Raw genomic sequence first — 22584 nt, 5'->3', positions numbered from 1 at the left:
AATTACAATTTGCCGCAGTTTTTATTACAATTTACCACAGTATTACATTTTACCACAGTGTTATAACATTTTCCGCAGTTTATTACAATTTACGTTGTAGCAGACGGGTGCCACCTGTGGGGCAGGATACGTTCACCTTCTCGAGAACACCTGGTATAATTACTATTTGAAAGTGATTCATAAACACATACTCATGATATACACATTTCAAAAACAGAAACACACAGGTCGTATGTAGTTCATTGAACCTGACTTCACAGACATCCGGTATATAAATTGGATATATGTTATTGGAAAATGTTGGTGGCCTCATTTTCGACAAACGATTCGTCAAAACGCAGCCATTGTCGATTTGCAATGTCTTAAACGGCATTGTTTTCACACTTGTTCAAAAATGGCATGGATTAAAACAGTAAAGCAAAATCAACGTGCAGGTTATGGCTTTCGTAATTCGTGGTAGTAGCTATAAAAAGGCAAGCATTAGAGTTAATACAGGGTATTAGAGGTAATACAGGGCTTTAGAGGTAATACAGGGCATTAGATGTAATACAGGGCATGATAGGTAATACAGGGCATTGGAGATAATACAGGGCATGATAGGTAATACAGGGCATGATAGGAAATACAGGGCATCGGAGGAAATACAGGGCATTAGAGGTAATACAGGGCATGATAGGTAATACAGGGCATTAGAGATAATACAGGGCATGATAGGAAATACAGGGCATTGGAGGTAATACAGGGCATTAGAGGTAATACAGGGCATGATAGGTAATACGGGGCATAATAGGAAATACAGGACATTAGAGGTAATACAGGGCATTAGAGGTAATACAGGGCATGATAGGTAATACAGGGCATGATAGGTTACACAGGGCATTAGAGGTAATACAGGGCATTAGAGGTAATACAGGGCATGATAGGTAACACAGGGCATTAGAGGTAATACAGGGCATTAGAGGTAATACAGGGCAAGATAGGTAATACAGGGCATTAGAAATTATACAGGGCATGATAGGAAATGCAGGGCATTAGAGATAACACAGGGCATTAGAGGTAATACAGGGCATGATAGGTTACACAGAGGAATTAGAGGTAATACAGGGCATTAGAGGTAATACAGGTCAAGGTAGGTAATACAGGGCATTAGAGATAATACAGGGCATGATAGGAAATACAGGGCATTGGAGGTAATACAGGGCATGATAGGAAATACAGGGCATTGGAGGTAATACAGGGCATTAGAGGTAATACAGGGCATGATAGGTAATACGGGGCATAATAGGAAATACAGGACATTAGAGGTAATACAGGGCATTAGAGGTAATACAGGGCATGATAGGTAATACAGGGCATGATAGGTTACACAGGGCATTAGAGGTAATACAGGGCATTAGAGGTAATACAGGGCATGATAGGTTACACAGGGCATTAGAGGTAATACAGGGCAAGATAGGTAATACAGGGCATGGTAGGTTACACAGGGCATTAGAGGTAATACAGGGCATTAGAGGTAATACAGGGCATGATAGGTAATATAGGGCATGATAGGTTACACAGGGCATTAGAGGTAATACAGGGCAAGATAGGTAATACAGGGCATTAGAGATAATACAGGGCATGATAGGAAATACAGGGCATTGGAGGTAATACAGGGCATTAGAGGTAATACAGGGCATGATAGGTAATACAGGGCATGATAGGTAATACAGTGAGTGAGTGAGTTGGGTTTTGGGTGAGTATGTGAGTGAGTATTAGTGAGTGAGTTATATCAGGGCGTGTCAGCTTAATGTGGGAGGAAAGCCCGAAGTGATGCAGGTGTTAGACGTTAAACACCTCGGTGAAACTCACGAGCACGGGTATGGTGCTGACAAACCTGGAGAACCGTGATTCGACCCCATAATCATAGGTTTCTGGCGTGCCTAAGGGACGCAATCTGCACAGCGAATCGCGGCGCCTTAGACTGGGCTACCCGTACCTGCAGATGTAATACAGGGCAACTACTTTGTTGTACAGCTACTTACGATTATCTTTCTTACAAGGAGGAACAGCCAGACAGATATAAGATTCAACAAGGCGTTAGCCAAGGTAGTGAAATCTCTGCTTGTTTTTTCTTGTTTTATCAATGATCTAATTACAGCCCTCGGACAAACACAATGTGGCCTTCGTGTATAAGTATGGGTATTCCTACAGTCGTGCATGGTGACGTTTCTACTCTTGTGGGCGCATCACCGAGAGGCTTACAAAGGTCCCTTTGATATTGTACATACATATGCCTAAGGGTGGCACCTAACGTGTAATTCATCAACAAGCTCAATATCTGTGTTCACCAAAGCAAAACGCAAGGAGCATAGCTTCGTGATACAAATATTACTACCACTGATTCTACAGTATATGGTGGGATACTCATTAAATATAATCTTACCTGTAAAACCAGAATTTAGACGTGCCGTCAGAACGCAAGACAAAATATTACATATCATTATAATCGCAACATGGCCGCAATATTGCAGATGCGATGTAAAATCTTTACTCACTCCCTCACATATCATTATACCATCAAATAATAAGAGGCTGGAATTCGGTGTTTTCAGACATCGGCACAAGTCGAAAATGCCACGAACCGCCCTTCTTTCGCTCTGTTTAGGTACACTCTGTCTTCCAGAAGCGTTCCCATCCAAGAACCTCTCGAACGATCAAGCATGTCCTGGCATTTTACTAGCCCTTCAATCATTTACTGCCACTGACAACACTCTCTACTGCCACATAACATGACAGACAGCTTTCCATGACCACACGATATATATATTAGTCGCGCAACGTATTACTTAGGCTACATTTGTAAGTATGGTCCCTATTCATGGTTCATTGCTGCATACAATGCCACGCAGGTCTCGACTGTACATCACCAGATCATGTGCCCCTCTTGTCTGTATATATATATCAGAACTCTTTAGAAACTTGGATGGAGAATAATTTATCTTGGCACCAATATCCAGCAGGATAACCTGAGTGTCCTCACCAGTACTGATGACGCGTGTTATCATCTGCGCCATGACAAGGACTGCGACCTTCTTGGCTTCAGGTCTTCCTCCGCGGGCAAACAAGGAGTCCACATCCTGCAGGACTGTTGCGAGATCAGCAGGCCCTCTCAGAGGCTGGAGACTGTGGATGGAACTGAACAGCTCCATCTTGTTGGTGTAGCTGTTGAACCGGACCTGGGACACCGTCTGCTGACCGAATGTGACCAAGCTGACGGGGAAAGTGTCGGAGGCGCCAATGAGGAAGTTGAGGACGTCGTTCCATAGAGAGGTCTGAGTGCTGGCCTCCACGAGTACACCAGGTCGATGGCGGGGTTGAAGCCACATGCTGGAACAGCATATAGCGGTACATAGTAACTCCCTCACCCCAGTGAGAGAGAGGGGGGGGGGAGGGATTGGAACAGTAGATAGCGTGGTTCAGAGAAACACCAAGGACACAAACTCGGATCTCTTTCAGTGTAGTAGCTTGTCTTAGTCATATCAGTCAGCTGAATTGGTTAACAACAGAACATAATTTTGGTTTTCGAATAATGAAATAGTTTGAGCTTAAAGGACAATCCATGATGAAAATGCAAAATATCCCAAATATCACCTGATCACTCATCAACAGGTAAGTATTCTTTGATATTTAGAAAATTATAATTCTTCCTTGTATAGTTTTCTACTCGACCATTTTAACATGGTACGAGCGTCAGCAGATAATGTGTTAAACAACTTAGGTAAAAGTTTGATAAATTTATGCAGTATATTAAATATACATATCATGAATGGAAGATGTGGGTCAGACTCAGAAGTTGGAGACTATACGTTTATTGACAATCAAGGTGCTAGCGTCATAGCGTCACAATCTGTTCATCTGGGTTGTTTGACGTATGCTGTAATTTCAACATTGTATCACGCACGGAATCCTGTTATCTTCCTGTCATGGCTAGCTTACATACTTCTGTGCAGACTGAACCCGTGCAAGCTCATGGTAATAAGAAGGCTTCCAAATTCGTTTGGGTCAATGATAAAGCTGACCAATATATGTTTAACTTGTTGAGCAGTGAATGCTACTCTTTATTAGAAAAGGCTGTTGACGAGGTGTTACACAATATAGACGAAAGTGTAAGATACATGTCACAGGCCTTCTGCACGGCAGCAAGCGACATGAAAAGAGTGTGTACTTCTAACACATCTAGTTAACAGTGGTTTCACCGTGAATGTGAGCTACTCAATAAAGAAAGATGTAAATATTTAAACAATTTTAGGAGAAAAAAGGATTATAACTCATTATATGAGTATGATTATATTAGAAATAAATATAATAGTGTATGCAGAGAAAAGAAAGCGAAAGTTTTCAAAGAGAAGCAGGAAACACTTGAACATTGCATACGCGATTCTAAACAATTTTGGGCCACTCTTAAAGGGCTTAATACTAATCGTTATACACAAAACAATATTCCAATTGATGATTGGTTTAACCAGTTCAGGGGTCTGTTTTCAACTTCTACAGAGAACGAGGAAAAATGATTTGATATCGATGAATCGAATGCATTTGATAACTCTTTTTGTCAGTTAGCCTCAGATTCACCTAAAACAAGAAATGAAATTTCAGAAAGCATCGCAAACTTAAAAAGCAATAAAGCAGCTGGTGAAGATAATTTGATTCCTGATTTTTTTAAATATTCGTCCGAAATTCTCCTCCCCTACCTGGAAATGCTTTTTAACGTTATGCTTGAAAAGACTTATTTTCCAGAACAGTGGACTTTCGGGATTGTAATTCCTCGGGCCTCGAGCCTTGATTGTGGGTCAGACAATCCAGTGATTAGCATCATGAACATCGATCCACGCAATTGGGATACGATGACATGCACCAACCAGTCACCGAACCTGACCACCCTATCCCGTTAGTCGCGCATGGTAGGAAGATCAACCTTTTCCATCATGTTTTAGGAATGCTCTTTGAAAATGTAGTGCCACAGAGTGGACCCACAATCAAGACACAATCATGACACAATCATGACACTATTCTGGATTACAACTTTGTAGCACAGTGAACTGTGGGGAACATCAGGTAGCGGTGAATACTGACTCACTATTATTTTATAGACAATGTATGTACGCTGTATATATATGCAGATAAATGCATATCATAAACTCATAAGGTGTCACCGGCATTATCTGATCTCCGTCTGTGAAGTTGCCATGGTGATAGTAATGTATGAATAAAAGGACATGTCTATTCAACAATGAATACAGGGAGATGTGAATATACCATACATATTATAACAGACTGTCTATATCTGTGTATATCCTCCACGATTATAACTTTCATCTGCTCCACATACACACGTCTCCATGCAACAAAGTAACATGATTACCTCTCTTGTCTACCGACCCGTGAAGATCAGCGTTAGAATAGGTCTTCGTAAGAGGCGACCAACGGGATTGGGTGGTCAGGCTCGCTGAATTGGTTGATGTATGTCATCGTATTCCAATTGCGTAGATAGATGCTTATGATATCAATCACTGAACGGTTAGGTTTGGACTCGATTATTTACAGACCGCCGTCATATAGCGAGAATATTGCTGAGCTCGGCGTTAAACTACAAACAAGCAAACAAACAGGTTATTTACTGATTCTGTGATTTAGTAGACGCCCATAGTGTCCGGTCCAGTTACAACACACCAGAGCCATGTCGTGTGTCTCTGTTTCCGCGATCACAAGTGTTCTCCACGACTCTCCATCACACGGTGTGAAGTCTCCGATGTGAGAACCGCAGCTGGCGAGGACCAGGAAGGTGATTATTGCTGTCGGGTCATTGAAGAATGGCTGCCACTTCGATAGTCATGTATCAAAGCCGTCGTAATCAGTGCTACCGGTCTGGTCTGTTTTCCTTAAGCGAGAAATTCTACTTATTGAACATCAATTAGACTGCAGTACGAGCGTGATAACATTTCAGGATATTCTAGCATGGATATTGTTTACAGCTTTTAGTAGGTCAATGTCAAGGTCACCTGTTTCCAAAACTTACCTTAAAGTTGCAGTGTTCGAAATATCTGCCTGCCCGACCGTCCGAGACGGGTTGATTTCAACTCGGGCTGACAGATTTTCAAATCCCCCTGCCCGACGGTCGGGTTATATTTCATATGTGAAAATATTCAAAATATTTCCCGATGATAAGCATTAATTCACATGTAAAGATGAATGATAAAATGTAACCAAAAAGAAACCCCGTTAGCTTATCCTGAGAAACATATGATTATAGTGGGCAGGCAGGTTTTGGTCAGGGCTGGCAAGTATTTCAGATAGCCAGTCCTGTGGTCTGGCTGAAATTTTTGGGAGTTTCATACCCTGAAAGTTGTTACGATTTTAGAGAACGATAAATTCTATTATTTTTGCGAAACATTTCCTGTACAGAGGCCATACTTTAAACCTATCGGTCTTGCACATAAAAGGTCAAGGTTACCTTTATCGTTATTGTCATGTGTTATCCCGATGTATGGCCTTGAACTCACGGATACGATTGAGGTCACTGTGAAGGTCGTTGGTTAAGTGGAGGTGTCTCTTTGATTGCTTCATCATGTTCTGGGTAGTGTGTAAAGACGTTTTCCTTAAATAGTTATATAATTATATTAACATCTGCAGAACATTCCCCAATTAAGACATCACGTTAAAAGAACGTACATAAAGGTTACTTCACCTTTGGATTAACGTTTACAGAAATGAAACTGTAGATGGCATATTCCAGCACCAGACCTAGAATAGAACCCTGTCCACGTATTACCGGATCTGATGATCCCGTTAGGAGGGGTGGTCAAGCTTGCTTTACGAGGGGGCACGGGGAAATAACTGGAATAATGTTAAAAGCGGCGTTAAACCCACTCACTCACTCACCCAAACACTCACTCACTCACTCACTCACCCACTCACTCACTCACTCACTTACTCACTCACTCACGAACCCCACTCACTCACGAACCCCACTCACTCACTCACTCACTCACTCACTCACTCACTCACTTACTCACTCACGAAACCCACTCACTCACGAAACCCACTCACTCACGAAACGCACTCACTCACGAAACCCACTCACTCACTCACTCACTCACTCAATCACTCACTCACTCACTCACTCACTCACTCACTCACTCAAGGAGTGTGTACAGGCTGCCTTCATATTGGTGAAACACCATTCACCCATTCACCGTGACTATCACAGTCCACACGTGCAGCACGAAACGTGACACCGCCACTCTGCCCCATAGCTTAGCCCGGGGGTCTAAGTGATGTACAGGGACGTAGACCTGTACCCTAGTTTCCCCGGGGGTGTCAGTGATGTACAGGGACGCACACCTGTGACCTAGTTAGCCCGGGGATCTCAGTGATGTACAGGGATGTAGACCTGTGCCCTAGTTTGCCCGGGGGTGTCATTGATGTACAGGTACGTAGACCTGTTCTCTACTTTGCCCGGGGGCGTTAGTGATGTACAGGGACGTAGACCTGTACCCTAGTTTGCCCGGGGGTCTCAGTGATGTACATGGACGCACACCTGGGCTCTAGTTAGCCCGGGGGTCTCAGTGATGTACAGGGACGTAGACCTGTGCCCTAGTTTGCACGGGGGTGTCAGTGATGTACTGGGACGTAGACCTGTGCCCTAGTTTGTCCGGGGGTGTCAGTGATGTACAGGGACGTACACCTGTGCCCTAGTTTGCCCGGGGTTGTCAGTGAGGCACAGGGACGTAGACCTGTACCCTAGTTTGCCCGAGGTGTCAGTGATCTACACGGACGTAGACCTGTACCCTAGTTTGTCCCGGGGTGTCAGTGATGTAAAGGGACGCAGACCTGTGCTCTAGTTTGTCCGAGGGTGGCAGTGATGTATAGGGACGCACACCTGTGACCTAGCTTGTCTGGGGGTGTCAGTGATGTACAGGGACGCAGACCTGTACCCTAGTTTGTCCGGGGGTGTCAGTGATGTACAGGGACGTAGACCTGTACCCTAGTTTGTCTGGGGGTGTCAGTGATGTACAGGGACGTAGACCTGTACCCTAGTTTGTCCGGGGGTGTCAGTGATGTACAGGGACGCAGACCTGTACCCTAGTTTGTCCGGGGGTGGCAGTGATATTGGGACGCAGACCAGTACCTTAGTTTGTCTGGGGGTGTCAGTGATGTATAGGGACGCACACCTGTGACCTAGCTTGTCCGGGGGTGTCGGTGAGGTACATTGACGTAGACCTGTGCCCTAGTTTGCCCGGGGGTGTCAGTGATGTAAAGGGACGCAGACCTGTGCTCTAGTTTGCCAGGGCGTGGCAGTGATGTAAAGGACACAGCCCTGTACCCTTGTTTGTCAGGGGTGTCAGTGATGTACTGGGACGTAGACCTATACCCTAGTTTGTCCGGGGGTGTCAGTGATGTACAGGGACGTAGACCTGTACCCTAGTTTGCCCGGGCGTGGCAGTGATGTACAAGGACACAGCCCTGTACCCTTGTTTGTCAGGGGTGTCAGTGATGTGCTGGGACGTAGAACTGTACCCTAGTTTGTCCGGGGGTGTTAGTGATGTGCTGGGACGTAGACCTGTACCCAAGTTTGCCCGGGGGTGTCAGTGATGTACATGGACGCAGACCTGTACCCTAGTTTGCCCGGGGTGTCGGTGAGGTACAGGGACGCACACTTGGGGTCTAGTTTGTCCGGGGCTAGCATTGATGTACAGGGACGCACACCTGTACCCTAGTTTGCCCGGGGGTGTCAGTGATGTACAGGGACGCAGACCTCTACCCTAGTTTGCCCGGGGGTGTCAGTGATGTACAGGGACGTAGACCTGTGCCCTAGTTTGTCCGGGGGTGGCAGTGATATTGGGACGCAGACCAGTAACTTAGTTTGTCCGGGGGTATCAGTGATGTACAGGGACGCACACCTGTGACCTAGCTTGTCCGGGGGTGTCGGTGAGGTACATTGACGTAGACCTGTACCTTAGTTTGCCGGGGGTGTCAGTGATGTACAGGGACGAAGACCTGTACCCTAGTTTGCCCGGGGGTGTCAGTGATGTACAGGGACGAAGACCTGTACCCTAGTTTGTCCGGGGGTCTCAGTGATGTACAGGGACGCAGACCTGTACCCTAGTTTGCCCGGGGGTGGCAGTGATGTACAGGGACGCAGCCCTGTACCCTAGTTTGTCCGGGGTGTCAGTGATGTGCTGGGACGTAGACCTGTGCCCAAGTTTGCTCGGGGGTGTCAGTGATGTACAGGGACGCAGACCTGTACCCTAGTTTGTCCGGGGGTGTCAGTGATGTACAGGGACGTAGACCTGTACCCTAGTTTGTCCGGGGGTGTCAATGATGTACAGGGACGCAGACCTGTACCCTAGTTTGTCCGGGGGTGTCAGTGATGTACAGGGACGTAGACCTGTACCCTAGTTTGCCCGGGGGTGTCGATGAGGTACAGGGACGCACACCTGGGGTCTAGTTTGTCCGGGGCTGGCATTGATGTACAGGGACGCACACCTGTACCCTAGTTTGCCCGTGGGTGTCAGTGATGTACAGGGACGTAGACTTGTACCCTAGTTTGCCCGTGGGTGTCAGTGATGTACAGGGACGCAGACCTGTACCCTAGTTTGCCCGGGGTGTCAGCGAGGTACAGGGACGCACACCTGTACCCTAGTTTGCCCGTGGGTGTCAGTGATGTACAGGGACGCACACCTGTGCTCTAGTATGTATGTTGTAGACATTCTCTCTCGTTGTCTGGTCCAGAGGCGACTACCGGAATCGGAGGCCGCGCTCTCTGATTTGGTTGATGCATGTAATCGTATTCCAATTGCGTTGATCGATGCGTATGATGTCAATCACTGGATTGTCTGATCCAGACTCGATTATTTACAGTCGGCGATCATAAAGGTGGAATATACAAACAAACAAACAAACAAATATAAATGCTGGATCCGCCCTTGATGATGTCGCGAGTCACTTCCTGAATCAACATGTCACGTCACTTTCCCTTCTCGCAGGTGAGCGGCGAATATTCTGTGGCGATCCAGGGGCACGAGCTTATGAAGAGATCGACGTCATCTGCAGCGGCAGGAACTACGGCTGGAACATCAAGGAGGGGAACGAGTGCTTCGACAGCTCCAAGTGCAGCAAAGGAACAATAGGTAGGTAGCCTTCGTCTCTCTCACCGTCAACATTTCACGAGGCTGCCTCCTTGGTCTGACTAGAGTCTGCCCGGAGAGCGGAAGGTCGGTGGTTCGCTTCCCTCCGCGTCATACCGAAAGACGTTTAAGATGATACTTGATGTTTTCCTGCCTGGCATTAGGGATATAACACAATTACTGTTCGACTCGGTGTATACGTACCTTCCCGAGTCAAGAGCGTCTACCAGCTTTTTTATCAATGTCTTATTTCCACTCTTGCCACATCAAGCCCACTTCCTGTGCTAAATATTATAGGATCATCGCACAAATCGACAGTCCAATCAGAGAACGTTTTACAAAATCAACTTCCACGACTGGTACACATTCGTATGTAGTGATTTGCCGCTGCCTGTCTTTGTTGACACGTCTTTATCATATGTTAAACCCCCCAGCGATTGCCTATGGGTTTTTTTGTGTCAGGGACGAAATCACGAATGTTTTCGTTATCTGATCGACTAGCCATCTTTGTGATGCTCTACTAGATAAGAACAGCGATCTGATTGGATATCGAGTTTTCATTACAAGGGGCACAGCTCGTGATCTTCGCGAGGTGGCGCCAGGGTGGAGCTAAGAAAAGTGGCGTTGATGTGGCAAGGGTAGAACCTAGGCTTTGCTGTTGCTAGTGGACACGCTTGCCTCGGGAAGATGGTGTATACGGTGTTGGAATGGGTATCCATGTAAAGCTGCGGTATGGTATATCAGTATGTCCGTAAAGGCCGACAGTATGGCACAAACTGCAACGGGGCTAAGAGCAGATCAACATTCAATTACAATTAGTAAAATATCTCGAAAACTTAACAGTAGTTCATGATACTAATTGTGCGGACCATGCACACAAGTGAAAGGTATACATACTGTGAATAACGATGGAACAGATACAAGAATAAGTCTCCATTTGGAAAACAATGCCAAAAATTTGAATTTCCTACCTGTCAGTCAGATATCCACAATTATGATCACAATATTTAGTCTTTGGAGAATATTTTGTATGTTTTGCTTGCCAGTTTTTAAGGTAAAGACTCGATCATGTTTTATTCAGGGTGAGGTGGGGTGGAGTGGGTGGTCTGTGTGCTTCGGGTAAAGACTCGATCATATTTTGTTCGGGTAGATTTGGGGTGGAGTGGAGTGGGTGGTTTGTGTGCTTCGGGTAAAGACTCGATCATATTTTGTTCGGGGTGAGGTGGGGTGGAGTGGGTGGTTTGTGTGTTTAGGGTAAAGACTCGATCATATTTTGTTTCGGGTGGGGTGGGGTGGGGTTGAGTGGGTGATTTGTTTGCTTCCGGTAAAGATGGGGGCCATTCCAATTCTGTTTGGAAAAAGACAACATTCTGTAAACTTGTGGTTACAGAGAACGAAGTGCTGCTGATCTACGTGTACAATCACACCAACCTCTTTAATGCCGTCGTCGGGGGATATGTGTACAGAGGCAAGAAGCTTCCTGATCTGTACGGGCGCTATCTGTACGGAGACGCCATGACAGGGTGAGTACATGCAGGTGTGTGGCCAGAAAGCTCATCTTACATAGAGGCACCACGGGAAACTTGGATCAGTCACTCGGATTATGTGAAGGAGGTCATCCGTATCACTTGTAGGAGGTCCCCCCTACCACTTGAAGGAGATCACCCGTACCACTTGAAGGAAGTCACCCGTACCACTTGAAGGAAGTCACCCGTACCACTTGAAGGAAGTCATACGTACCACTTGAAGGAGGTCACCCGTACCACTTGAAGGAGGTCACCTGTACCACTTGAAGGAGGTCACCCGTACCACTTGAAGGAAGTCACCCATACCACTTGAAGGAGGTCACCCGTATCACTTCAAGGAGGTCACCCGTATCACTTCAAGGAGGTCACCCGTATCACTTGAAGGAGATCACCCGTATCACTTGAATGAGGTCACCCGTATCACTTGAAGGAGGTCACCTGTATCACTTGAAGGAGATCACCCGCATCACTTGAAGGAGGTCACCCGTATCACTTGAAGGAAGTCACCCGTACCACTTGAAGGAGGTCACCGTATCGCTTGAAGGACGTCACCAGTATCACTTGAAGGAGGTCACTCGTATCACTTGAAGGAAGTCACCCGTATCACTTGAAGGAGGTCACCCGTATCACTTGAAGGAGGTCACCCGTACCACTCGATGGAGGTCACCCATACCACTTGAAGGAGGTCACCCATATCACTTGAAGGAGGTCACCGTATCGCTTGAAGGACGTCACCCGTATCACTTGCAGGAGGTCACCCGTATCACTTGTAGGAGGTCACCCGTATCACTTGAAGGAGGTCACCCGTATCACTTGAAGGAGGTCACCCGTACCACTTGAAGGAGGTCACCCGTACCACTTGAAGGAGGTCACCCTTACCACTTGAAGGAGGTCACCCGTACCACTTGAAAGAGGTCACCCGTACCACTTGAAGGAGGTCACCCGTACCACTTGTAGGAAGTCACCCGTACCACTTGAAGGAGGTCACCCGTACCACTTGTAGGAGGTCACCCGTACCACTTGAAGGTGGCTGTGATATTTGCATTGTGATCACCCATCAGTCTGTACTTCCTTGTAATCCATGATTCCAACCATTTAGGAAGAGATATATACCCTTATGCGTGTCTGTGTCTGTGTCCGTGTCTGAATCTATGTTCGCGTATTTTTGCATCTGTGTCTGAATCTATATCTGTATCTGCGACCTTTCCTGCATCTCTGTCTGTTTTCAGCGTCATGTCGGCATTGACCGAGGACAGTGACGGCTTGACATCGTCCCCGCTTCCGGTGTGTGACCGAAAAAATTGTCCGTGCGGTGCCAGGGCGCGACCTAGAAACTTCATACTGACCTTTGGTCAAGATGAACAAGGTGAGATCCCGAGGGTTAAGTCTTTATTCATCACCAAATGCCGAGTATACTGAAATAAACGTGTTTGTCTGTTTCCAGACTGACAGATTGACATTCTGTGTTTCTTCAGGGGAGATGTACCTTTTGACGACGTCTTCAATAACGGCGTTCAAAGACGACGGCGTTGCTTTGAAAATAGTGTCATCACTTGGGTGGGTCCTTCTTATATCTCGCCAGGACAACATTCTGTGCGGCTTAGTCTGTGTGGTGCGGCAATGTTTTAATCTACCCGTGTCACCCTCGACTTATATATATATGAGTATCTGATCTCCATAATGACGTATAGTACTTGGATGATGACGTATCGGACGTCGTTCAGCAAGTACAGGCGATATAAGATATCTCTTATATTAAATACAGATGCGCGTAATCATAACACTCCGACCACTTCATGAACATAGGCCGTCGGATGACTGTCATGGCTACAGGTAACAGTTGATCAAGCATTGCTTACAATCGCTGAAGGTCCGATAACTCTTTTAGGAACCACACCATGTTTGTTTCAGGATCCAGTGAACAGTTTGTCTGTCTTTTGTGTAACCCTGAGGTCAAAGTATTGTTTCAAGTATTTGCAGAACAATATAACAAGCCTCTCCCCCTCCCCGTCCCCATCCCTCCGCACCCAACCCTCCCCGTCCCCCTCTACATCCATCGCTCCACCACTCCCATCCCCCACCCCCACCCACCCTCCATTCTCTCCATCCCTTCAACTCCATCCACGGAGCATCAATGGCCTGTCCCTATATGTAGTATTATATCACATAGTTACCAGCAGTAGATATTTTCTGATGTTCTGTTTCAGGGAGAAGGCGGTAACTTGTGGGTGTGGTGGCAGGGGAGAGTCTACAGTCATGGTGGTCATGCTGATGATGTCGGTGCTGACGTGGTTCGGTTCTTGGAGTGTTGAAGACGTCGACTGAAGACTTTATGTATTTGCTAGATCGTAATCCGAACCTATGTAATTCTTATAAACGAAGATGTTTGGTAACGGGAACTGTACGTCATATGCAGACCTCCACACACAAGGGTTCTGCATTCTTATATTGGAATATGTTTGGTCAGGAATGTGTCACAAAGTGCAATGTTCGAGGGTTGTTCTGGGTAACCATGAGGAACTGGTATATTCACAGAACGTAGACACGGATGTTTACAAGTGGTTGATATTGGCATGTATCAGGTAGTGTGGCTCAAGACGCGGGCAGACTTTGAGATGCATGACTCGGTGGAGACATTTCTGAATGTTGTAATACACTTCATGATACGTGAACGGAAAAGTGAGGTGAAGCACCGTGACAAAAAACTTTAAGTTTTTATTTAGATAGTTCGAAGCCTTGTATGTGTTTGTTACGAGAGGTGAAAGAAATGACCCAAGGACAATGAAATTATGTTTTCCTTAAAATGACCCCCCTTCAATATTGGCACAGTTTTGCCAGTGATGTTGGCGCTGTGTTATCACATTTGCGTCCGACTCCTCATTCGCCGGTGGTATCACCTCAACGTGGATCAACCTTTTGGATATCCACTCCTGGTGTGTTGCATTAGCGTCGTTTCGGTGTCGATGCTCACACCGTTATCAAGCTGATGCTTAACACACATGCAGCGACGAGGCACAACACATTCTTCGCATTTTTTAATATTATGAAGAATCATTCATTTATTATTTAATGAGGAACAGTTTCAAGTCAAAAGCACTATGCGTTATTATCTGACAACTCTATTTTACAATTACCTGCTTTGTTCTTCATTAAGATTATAACTTCTTACATTTTTGTAATACATTTCTTGATGACACTTGATATCAGCAATTGCATACCCATGATATGTCAGGCATTGTATGTGTTGTGAGTAGGGCAGTAATGTATCTAGTAGGCTATTGGATGTGTTGTGAGCAGGGCTGTAATGTATCTATATTGGATGTGTTGTGAGCAGGGCTGTAATGTACCTAGTAGGCTATTGGATGTGTTGTGAGTAGGTCTGTAATGTATCTATATTGGATGTGTTGTGAGCAGGGCTGTCATGTATCTAGTAGGCTATTGGATGTGTTGTGAGCAGGGCTGTAATGTATCTTGTAGGCTATTGGATATGTTGTGAGTAGGTCAGTAATGTATCTATATTGGATGTGATGTGAGCAGGGCAGTAATGTGCCTAGTAGGCTATTGGATGTGTTGTGAGTAGGTCAGTAATGTATCTAGTAGGCTATTGGATGTGTTGTGAGTAGGTCAGTAATGTATCTAGTAGGCTATTGGATGTGTTGTGAGCAGGGCTGTAATGTGTCTAGTAGGTTATTGGATGTGTTGTGAGCAGGGCTGTTATGTATCTAGTAGGCTATTGGATGTGCTCTGAGAAGGGCGGTAATGCGTCTAGTAGGCTATTGGGTGTGTTGTGAGCATCACAATAATGGGTCTAGTAGGCTATTGGATGTGATGTAAGTAGGTCAGTAATGTATCTAGTAGGCTATTGGATGTGTTGTGAGAAGGGCAGTAATGTATCTATATTGGATGTGTTGTGAGCAGGACAGTAATATATCTAGTTGGCTATTGGATGTGTTGTGAGCAGGGCAGTAATGTATCTAGCGGCCATTGATATGTCTGTTTTACCACAAACAACAATACTTAACACCATATCATTGTCCGTACCTGTAGTGTATGGTCATCAAACGGGGACTACAGAGAAGCATGCGGGAACATGGAGATACATGGGCGTCCCCCAGTCAGCAACATTTCAGTGATATCAGCCTGTATACAAACAGTCGAATACGGGACATGCAGACCACAGGCTGACAGCAATTACACGGGTCCACATGTGTCATGGGCTCTATTAACAGCAATCCTTGCACTCGACTTTCGATGACGGCAACAATGACACACAATCAGTGTCACACGTTGTAACACTCAGTCACCATTATAACCAAGCATGACTGACACCCTCCCTCACCACAAACTAGAGTTTTGTTTGTTGTTTAACGCCCAACTCAGCAATATTCCAGCTGTATGACAGCAGTCTGTAAATAATAGGGTCTGGAACAGACAATCCAGGGATGGACATCATGAGCATCGATCCACACCATTGGGATACGATGACATGCATCAACCAAGTCAGTGAGCCTGACCACCCGATCCCGTTAGTCGCCTCCCAGGACAAGCATAGATGCCTTTTGTTTTGTCAAAACTGTCACGATTGAATGTCATTAAGAATTGAAGCATCGGGTTCACAGGATCAATATCAGGTAGCCTGTTAACTAATGTATAACATAATTCTGCAATTAGAGTGCCTTTCTTTTGTTGTCAAACGAAGTCGTAAATGGTACTTGTGGACAGTTCAAATACGTTTCGTTGAAAGATGATAACATACATATATATAATCAAGATCCTTTCTTTTTTATATCCTGGAAACATATATGAAATGTGTTGCTTCAAAGAACATTTATGCGTGAAACCCATTTCTGGCGTCCCCTGCCGTGATATTGCTCGAATATTGCTAAAAGCGGCGTAAAATCAAACTCATTCACTCATTCAAAGAACATTGGGCACCAACTACTTCGTGGTCAAAGGGAGATAATTCATGTGTCTTTACTTTCTCAGATGGAATTTCAATTACGAAGCGCGCTCTTGGAAGAGAAGATATATGCGGCTAAACACACAACAATGGAAGAAACATTGTACAAAGTTAAAAGTGAAACTTGACTTCATCAAGGGCTCATCAACCCCGTGAAGATCCCTGGTTAGAATTGGTCTTCAGCTTGCCTGTCATGAGAGGCGAGTAACGGAATCGGGTGGTCAGGCTCGCTGACTCCAGACTCGAGTATTTACAGACCACCGTCACATAGCTGCGATGTTTCTGAGTGCGGCGTGAAACAACAAACAAACTCACCAATGGGATATTAAAATGCATATGTCACTGAAAAGTTTATTCAATATACATGAAATATGACTTTCATATTAATTATAGTGGTTATCCTATCAGTCTACAAATTGCTGAAGTGAGTAGGCATCAGTAAATGTAAGAAAAGATAAGATAAGATATAGTATATGATAGTGTCACATATTGTACATAATATAAATATAACATGTTATTTAAACAATAAAACTGTACAAAATCCAGTCTGGTAAAGCTTAGGAGATATTTCTTATAGCCACTACAACTAATCCAATAATTCATTATGTGCTTGTCATGTGCATGCGCTCGTCCTGCCAATGTCCCAGGTTCGGTTGGTCAGTGTGCCCCCGTTGTGGTAAGGGTATTGCTCGAATACGGCTAAAAGCAGCATATTATCATATTCACTCATTCAATGTAATCTATGTTCAAATGTGGTTGGCGTCTTGGGTATTTTTCACAAAACAAACTGTTCATTTGGGGCATATTTCTGAATATTCATCATAAAAAATTCCCCGCGACGTGATCCGAGTATGTTTTGCTTCCTGGGGTCTCACTTGGGAACACTGCAGTTGAATACCTTCACAGCACCTCCATTATATTCCACCACATACAGTTTACAGTCACAGAACATCAAGCCGCATGGATACTGTAGTCCATCCTGTGACGTCAGTAGGTCTCTGACAAACTCCCCTGCTGGTGTCAGTAGTATCACCCTGTGTGCCGGGGTGTCCGCTACCAGGATGTGTCCTGTGCTGGTAGTTGTGATACCTCGTGGTCCACTCAGTCTCCTCTCTCCTGTAGGGGTGTATGTGAACACAACATCGTCCTCTGGTGTGATACAGTACACTGAGTCTGAGTCAATATCTGACACCAGGATGTTGCCCTTGTCTGTAGCACAGAGGAAGCTGGGCTTACATATCAGGTTCTCCCCAGAGTTGAATGTACTGACTGACCTCATCACTCTCCCCGATACATCCAGGATATCAACACAGGGAGGATTCCAACAACCTGCTGCTAATGTTGAAGGACTCAAGGCTGTTAGACAAGTGTACTTCTTCTTTTTTGTGACACGTGACTGTAGCACCAGGTCAGGGGTCACCCGTACTATTACAATCTCATTGTGTGACCAGAATGATACAGCCACCTGGTTGTCCCTCAGCCTCGTCACAGAGCTTGGGTTACTTGCAAGATCCAGTTTACTGTGTCCTGATTTGTAATTCTTTGTGTAGAAGGATTTCAGACATGTATTGTTGTAGTCAGTGACCAGCAGTGTCTCCTCACCATCCACAACCAGGACTGTGACGTCAGATGGACACGCCTGCTTCCTGTCGCCATCGACCTTGATGCCGACTGTCTTGTGTAACACTGGCCTACACATGACGTCAAATGTGCCACACTGTGTTTTACCAAGTTCCGTATCCATGACGTTACAAACATTTTGTTGAATTCTACCAAGTTGTACATCCTTATGTAATTTCCTCTCATCTATTTCACTTACAAATATAAGTTTTGAATCAGGGACACTGTCTGTGAAAGTGACATCCCTGTCTGTTGCCTTCTTGATTGCCCCAGAATGACACATCTGGTAAACGTCAAACATGTCCGTCTCACTCCCAGACTTCAACACCTGGGTGATGTACTCTATGTATTGTTGATACATCTGCATGTCTATTTCCCCTGACTTTATCCGCCCCCTCAGTTGTCCAGACTGCTTCTCTGTCATCTCATTCAGCTCCTCCAGCAGCTGTTTCTCCTTCTCTTTAATCACGTCCATGGATTTCTGTGAGGCCTGTCGGATCTGTGACTTTATTTCGTCTTTGTTGTGGCTGATCGCATCAATTTGTGATTTGTGTCGTTGAAGTGATCTGTCCATGTCGTGAAAGCTCTTTGTAATCAATCCCTTATTGCGTGTAAGAACACTTCTCATCTCAGACATTATGGACTGAATAGTGACCACAGAGTCGCATTTCCTGTGGTATATGACACAGCACTTGTGGCAAATTGCTTTATTACAGTCTCTGCAGCAGAAATCCATGACTTCGTTGTGTTCCGTGCACATCTGTCGTCTAGTGACCTTCACTGCTCGTCCAAGGTCACCAATTACGTGGTTTGACGTACCAGGAAGAGATGCATGCATCTTCACACATCTCTCACAGAGCGGCACATCACAGTCTTGACAGTAGGACTTGGCCGGATGACTTTCTCCAAGGTCCTGGCAGGGATGACAGCGGTTTTCTGTATCTGAACAAGTCATGGATAAACATGTCACATCAAACGTGCAATGTTTAACACAATACCGAGATAACGTTTGTAGGAAGATGTCAACGTACACAGAGTGAATCAGTGTAAAAATGTTAATTCTGCCCATTGTGCGGTTCAACGTATACAGTGTCCGGAAAGTACTTTGCGATAATCTACATGTATAGATTTAAAAACGGAAATGACAAAGATTTATTCTAGATAATCCTGATAAATATAGGTGATCCTTCAGTTTCGTCTTGATTACATTCATCTACAATAAACAGTTTTCCATCACCATTTTGATGACGCTTGAACGTGCATAGACTGAACCTGGTTTGGTATTACATCGGTCATTCAGGATAGAGAACCTGCTGGATGATAGCGTCACAGTCTATCTCCTATAAGATATTCTACTTGGGGTTCTTGGTTTTAGTGGAAACTGAATCGGCGACAGTGTAATTCAAAATAGACGTTTAACATCGCTTTAAAGAAAATTGCACTGATATAGCGACGTGCGTGCGGGCCAGTTTTATAGTACCAGTTCCCTGAGATAGTGGAGTTTAACATAGATACCCCACGCACGCACAGTTTACTGACTTTAAAACTACCAGTCCCTCTTTTATCCTTTTAATGTCGAGCGCCTGGCAGACTGACAACTAATACCGTCTTTTGGTGAGATGCGGCCAGGGATCTTACACCCCTGGGTAAATATTGTTATCTTTCGGTTTCTACTAGATCACATTTACTTACCATGATCAGTATTTCCCCTACAGGCTAGAGTGTCCAGAAGTCCCTGTATGAGGAAACTGGGCTTGATCTGTTTCACCCACTCCTCCACTGGTCTGTCAGGCTGGGGAGCTTGGGTCACCTGACGACAATAGGGACACGGGATGGACTTGGCTCTGATGGTGTCTTGTCTGGTCTTCAGGAATTCCCCCAGGCAGTCCTTACACAAGGTGTGTCCACAGGTCAGAGTACAGGGGTCTTTGTATCCCTCTGTACATATGGAACAGGTCAAGAAGTTCTCATTCAGACTCTCCAGCTTTCTGGCGGCTGCCATCTGAAACAAAGGAATAACTGTTAAATATCATTCATGTATTTTAGGGACTGGTGATTGAATGTTAACACATTTTTATTGTGTGATGTGGAGGTTTGGAAATATTGAATATCTGATAGTTATGACGATATAAGTTATCATTGACAGTAGTGACCAATCATAATGCATGTAAAATGCATCTGAATATTTAACACTGAACAAGTGACTTGAACATGTTGAAAGCAAGGCGGGTTCCTCTGTACTGTCCGTCCTACGTAAATGAGTTGGTGCATTGTGCTCTACGCTACTTTGTACAGTCTTTCAGTTAACTGTTTGTTTGGGGTTCTAGATCTGTGTGATGGAGTGAGTATGTTTTTACGCTGCTTTTAGCAATATTCCAGCAATATCACGGCGGGGGACACCAGTAACTGTACCCATGTCGGGAATGGAATCCGGGTCTTCGGCGTGACGAGCTAACGCTTTAACCACTAGGGTACCCTGCGACCGCCTGCAGCAGTTGGTGAGTAAAGAAGAAAACATACAACTTTATTTATAACAACTTCTGCGTTTAACGACGTTCAATGCAGATCCTTACACCATTATCAAGATAGAGTGTACAGTATTCCATTTCCATCTGGGCGTGTCAGCTTAATGTGGGAGGAAAGCCCGAAGGGGCGCATGTCCAGGACGTTCACCACTTTGGTGAAATCCACGAGAGCTCTCATCACTGTCACTTCTTATTTCAGCAACAACTATCGATCCACTGATTTCGCTGATATTATTTCTAACCTTTCAATATCAGTTTCTAAAACGTATCAGCTCTACCCTTTTCATTTCACTTTTTAATTAGTGATTTTGTATTCTTTCATCAGACAAAAACAAATATCAATATCATCGAATTGAGCTAATTAACAGATTAATTGGACTGTATTAATATATATTAATATTTATAATCGTTCACTTATGTTGCACATAACTCCACACGCAATATATGATTGAAGCACACAAGAAAGGTTCCAGTGTTGTGAGTGAGTAAGTGAATGTTGTTTTACGCAATTGTTGAATATTCTAGAAATATGAGGGCGGGGGAAACCAGAAATGGGCTTCACAAACTGTACCCATATCGGGAATCGAAACCAGGTCTTCGGCATGACGAGCGAACGCTTTAACCACTAGGCTACCCGACCACCCCAGGTTTCAGTGTAGTCAATATATGCGAGCTTGTACAGGTGAGTCTGTAAATGGCGCTTAAAGATCTGGAAAGTTGGGAAAACCTTCTGTCCAAGTGGGAGACTGTTCCACTCACTTGGAGTGGAAAGATAACAGCACGGAGGCTAGTTTGGGTCTGATAGATACTGTAAGTTTTAAGTGACTGGTTTAATATTAGGTATTAATGTGAGGCAGACATTTTAAAAGCACCCCACACTACATCCAATGTTGCTTCAGTGTAAATGTCTATCAAATACAGAGAAAGTTTGACAGGAACTATTTTGAAAATTTGAAGTGCAATATATGATACTATAAATATACATCAAAAAATATTTTCCTCTGGCTGTAGAAACACTGGTCACTGGGTTTGTATGATTGCATCATGTTACAGAATTCACTCAAACAGTTCTCCAGCATGCTGGCCTCATGACATCAGTCTAGCGGCATAAATACGTCAAATATTATTTAAACAGCAAGAATTGTTGACAGAATCAATAGTAAAAGCTGTTTATTTCAACATCAGCACAGACTTACACATATGCTAAAAACTCTTCAAAGTTTCACAACGGACAAGGCTCTAAAAGTACATGCTGTTTACTTTCTGTTTAAGTCAAGGGAGATAATCTGAAAAAAAAACTCTTTCAAAACTGTTGTTTCGACACTGGAGTGGTTCAAGTCCATACATGTACCGCTTATAACATGTAAACTTATATTTTTAATATAAACATTCCACTTTCGCTGTGTCATACTTTCTTAAACATCATTCAACGACCCACCCACCTTAAAATAAATGACCAGTCCATTCATCCTTCCGGTTCCATCAGGGTGGCCGGAACATTGTCCACGGAATAAACAAACAAGTGGTGATCGTAAACAACTGAGTCACTCTCAATGTTTGATTATCCATCCGGGTACTATCCAAGTATTGCTGTGGGTGTCGAGCAACAAACATCTTTTCATGAAAATGGTGTGATTGGCGATTGTTTCTGGTGGGGCAAGACATGCTTACCCGATTCGCGAACACCTGGTGTCATCACTAATTTTCAGTGATGCTTTCACATGATTTTCACTTCTATTTACATTTTACGCCCAATGAAATCTGTTTAGTCGGGTAATCGAGAC

At 44.6% G+C, this 22584-nt stretch overlaps 2 protein-coding genes across 2 annotated transcripts; one reads left to right on the top strand and one right to left on the bottom strand.

Annotated features, from left to right (window-relative positions):
* Positions 1 to 8487: 8487 nt before the first annotated feature.
* Positions 8488 to 14020, top strand: LOC139441647 (HHIP-like protein 2). The gene is made up of 6 exons (XM_071222453.1): positions 8488 to 8626; positions 10029 to 10172; positions 11560 to 11692; positions 12925 to 13061; positions 13171 to 13252; positions 13903 to 14020. The coding sequence occupies exons 1-6, from the start codon at positions 8488 to 8490 to the stop codon at positions 14018 to 14020; spliced, it is 753 nt and encodes a 250-aa protein (XP_071078554.1).
* A 3211-nt stretch (positions 14021 to 17231) lies between these two features.
* Positions 17232 to 22269, bottom strand: LOC139441691 (E3 ubiquitin-protein ligase TRIM56-like). The gene is made up of 3 exons (XM_071222493.1): positions 22243 to 22269; positions 19968 to 20277; positions 17232 to 19217 (listed from the first exon to the last, which is right to left on the bottom strand). Exons 1-3 carry the CDS (start codon positions 22267 to 22269, stop codon positions 17527 to 17529), a joined length of 2028 nt encoding a protein of 675 aa, XP_071078594.1. The 3' UTR covers positions 17232 to 17526.
* Between the last annotated feature and the right edge of the window lie 315 nt (positions 22270 to 22584).

Source organism: Haliotis cracherodii, unplaced genomic scaffold (genome assembly GCF_022045235.1).
Source record: "Haliotis cracherodii isolate W230 unplaced genomic scaffold, xgHalCrac1.p SCAF_42, whole genome shotgun sequence".
NCBI classification, from domain to species: Eukaryota; Metazoa; Mollusca; class Gastropoda; order Lepetellida; family Haliotidae; genus Haliotis; species Haliotis cracherodii.
This window is presented reverse-complemented; position numbering and strand designations above follow the sequence as displayed.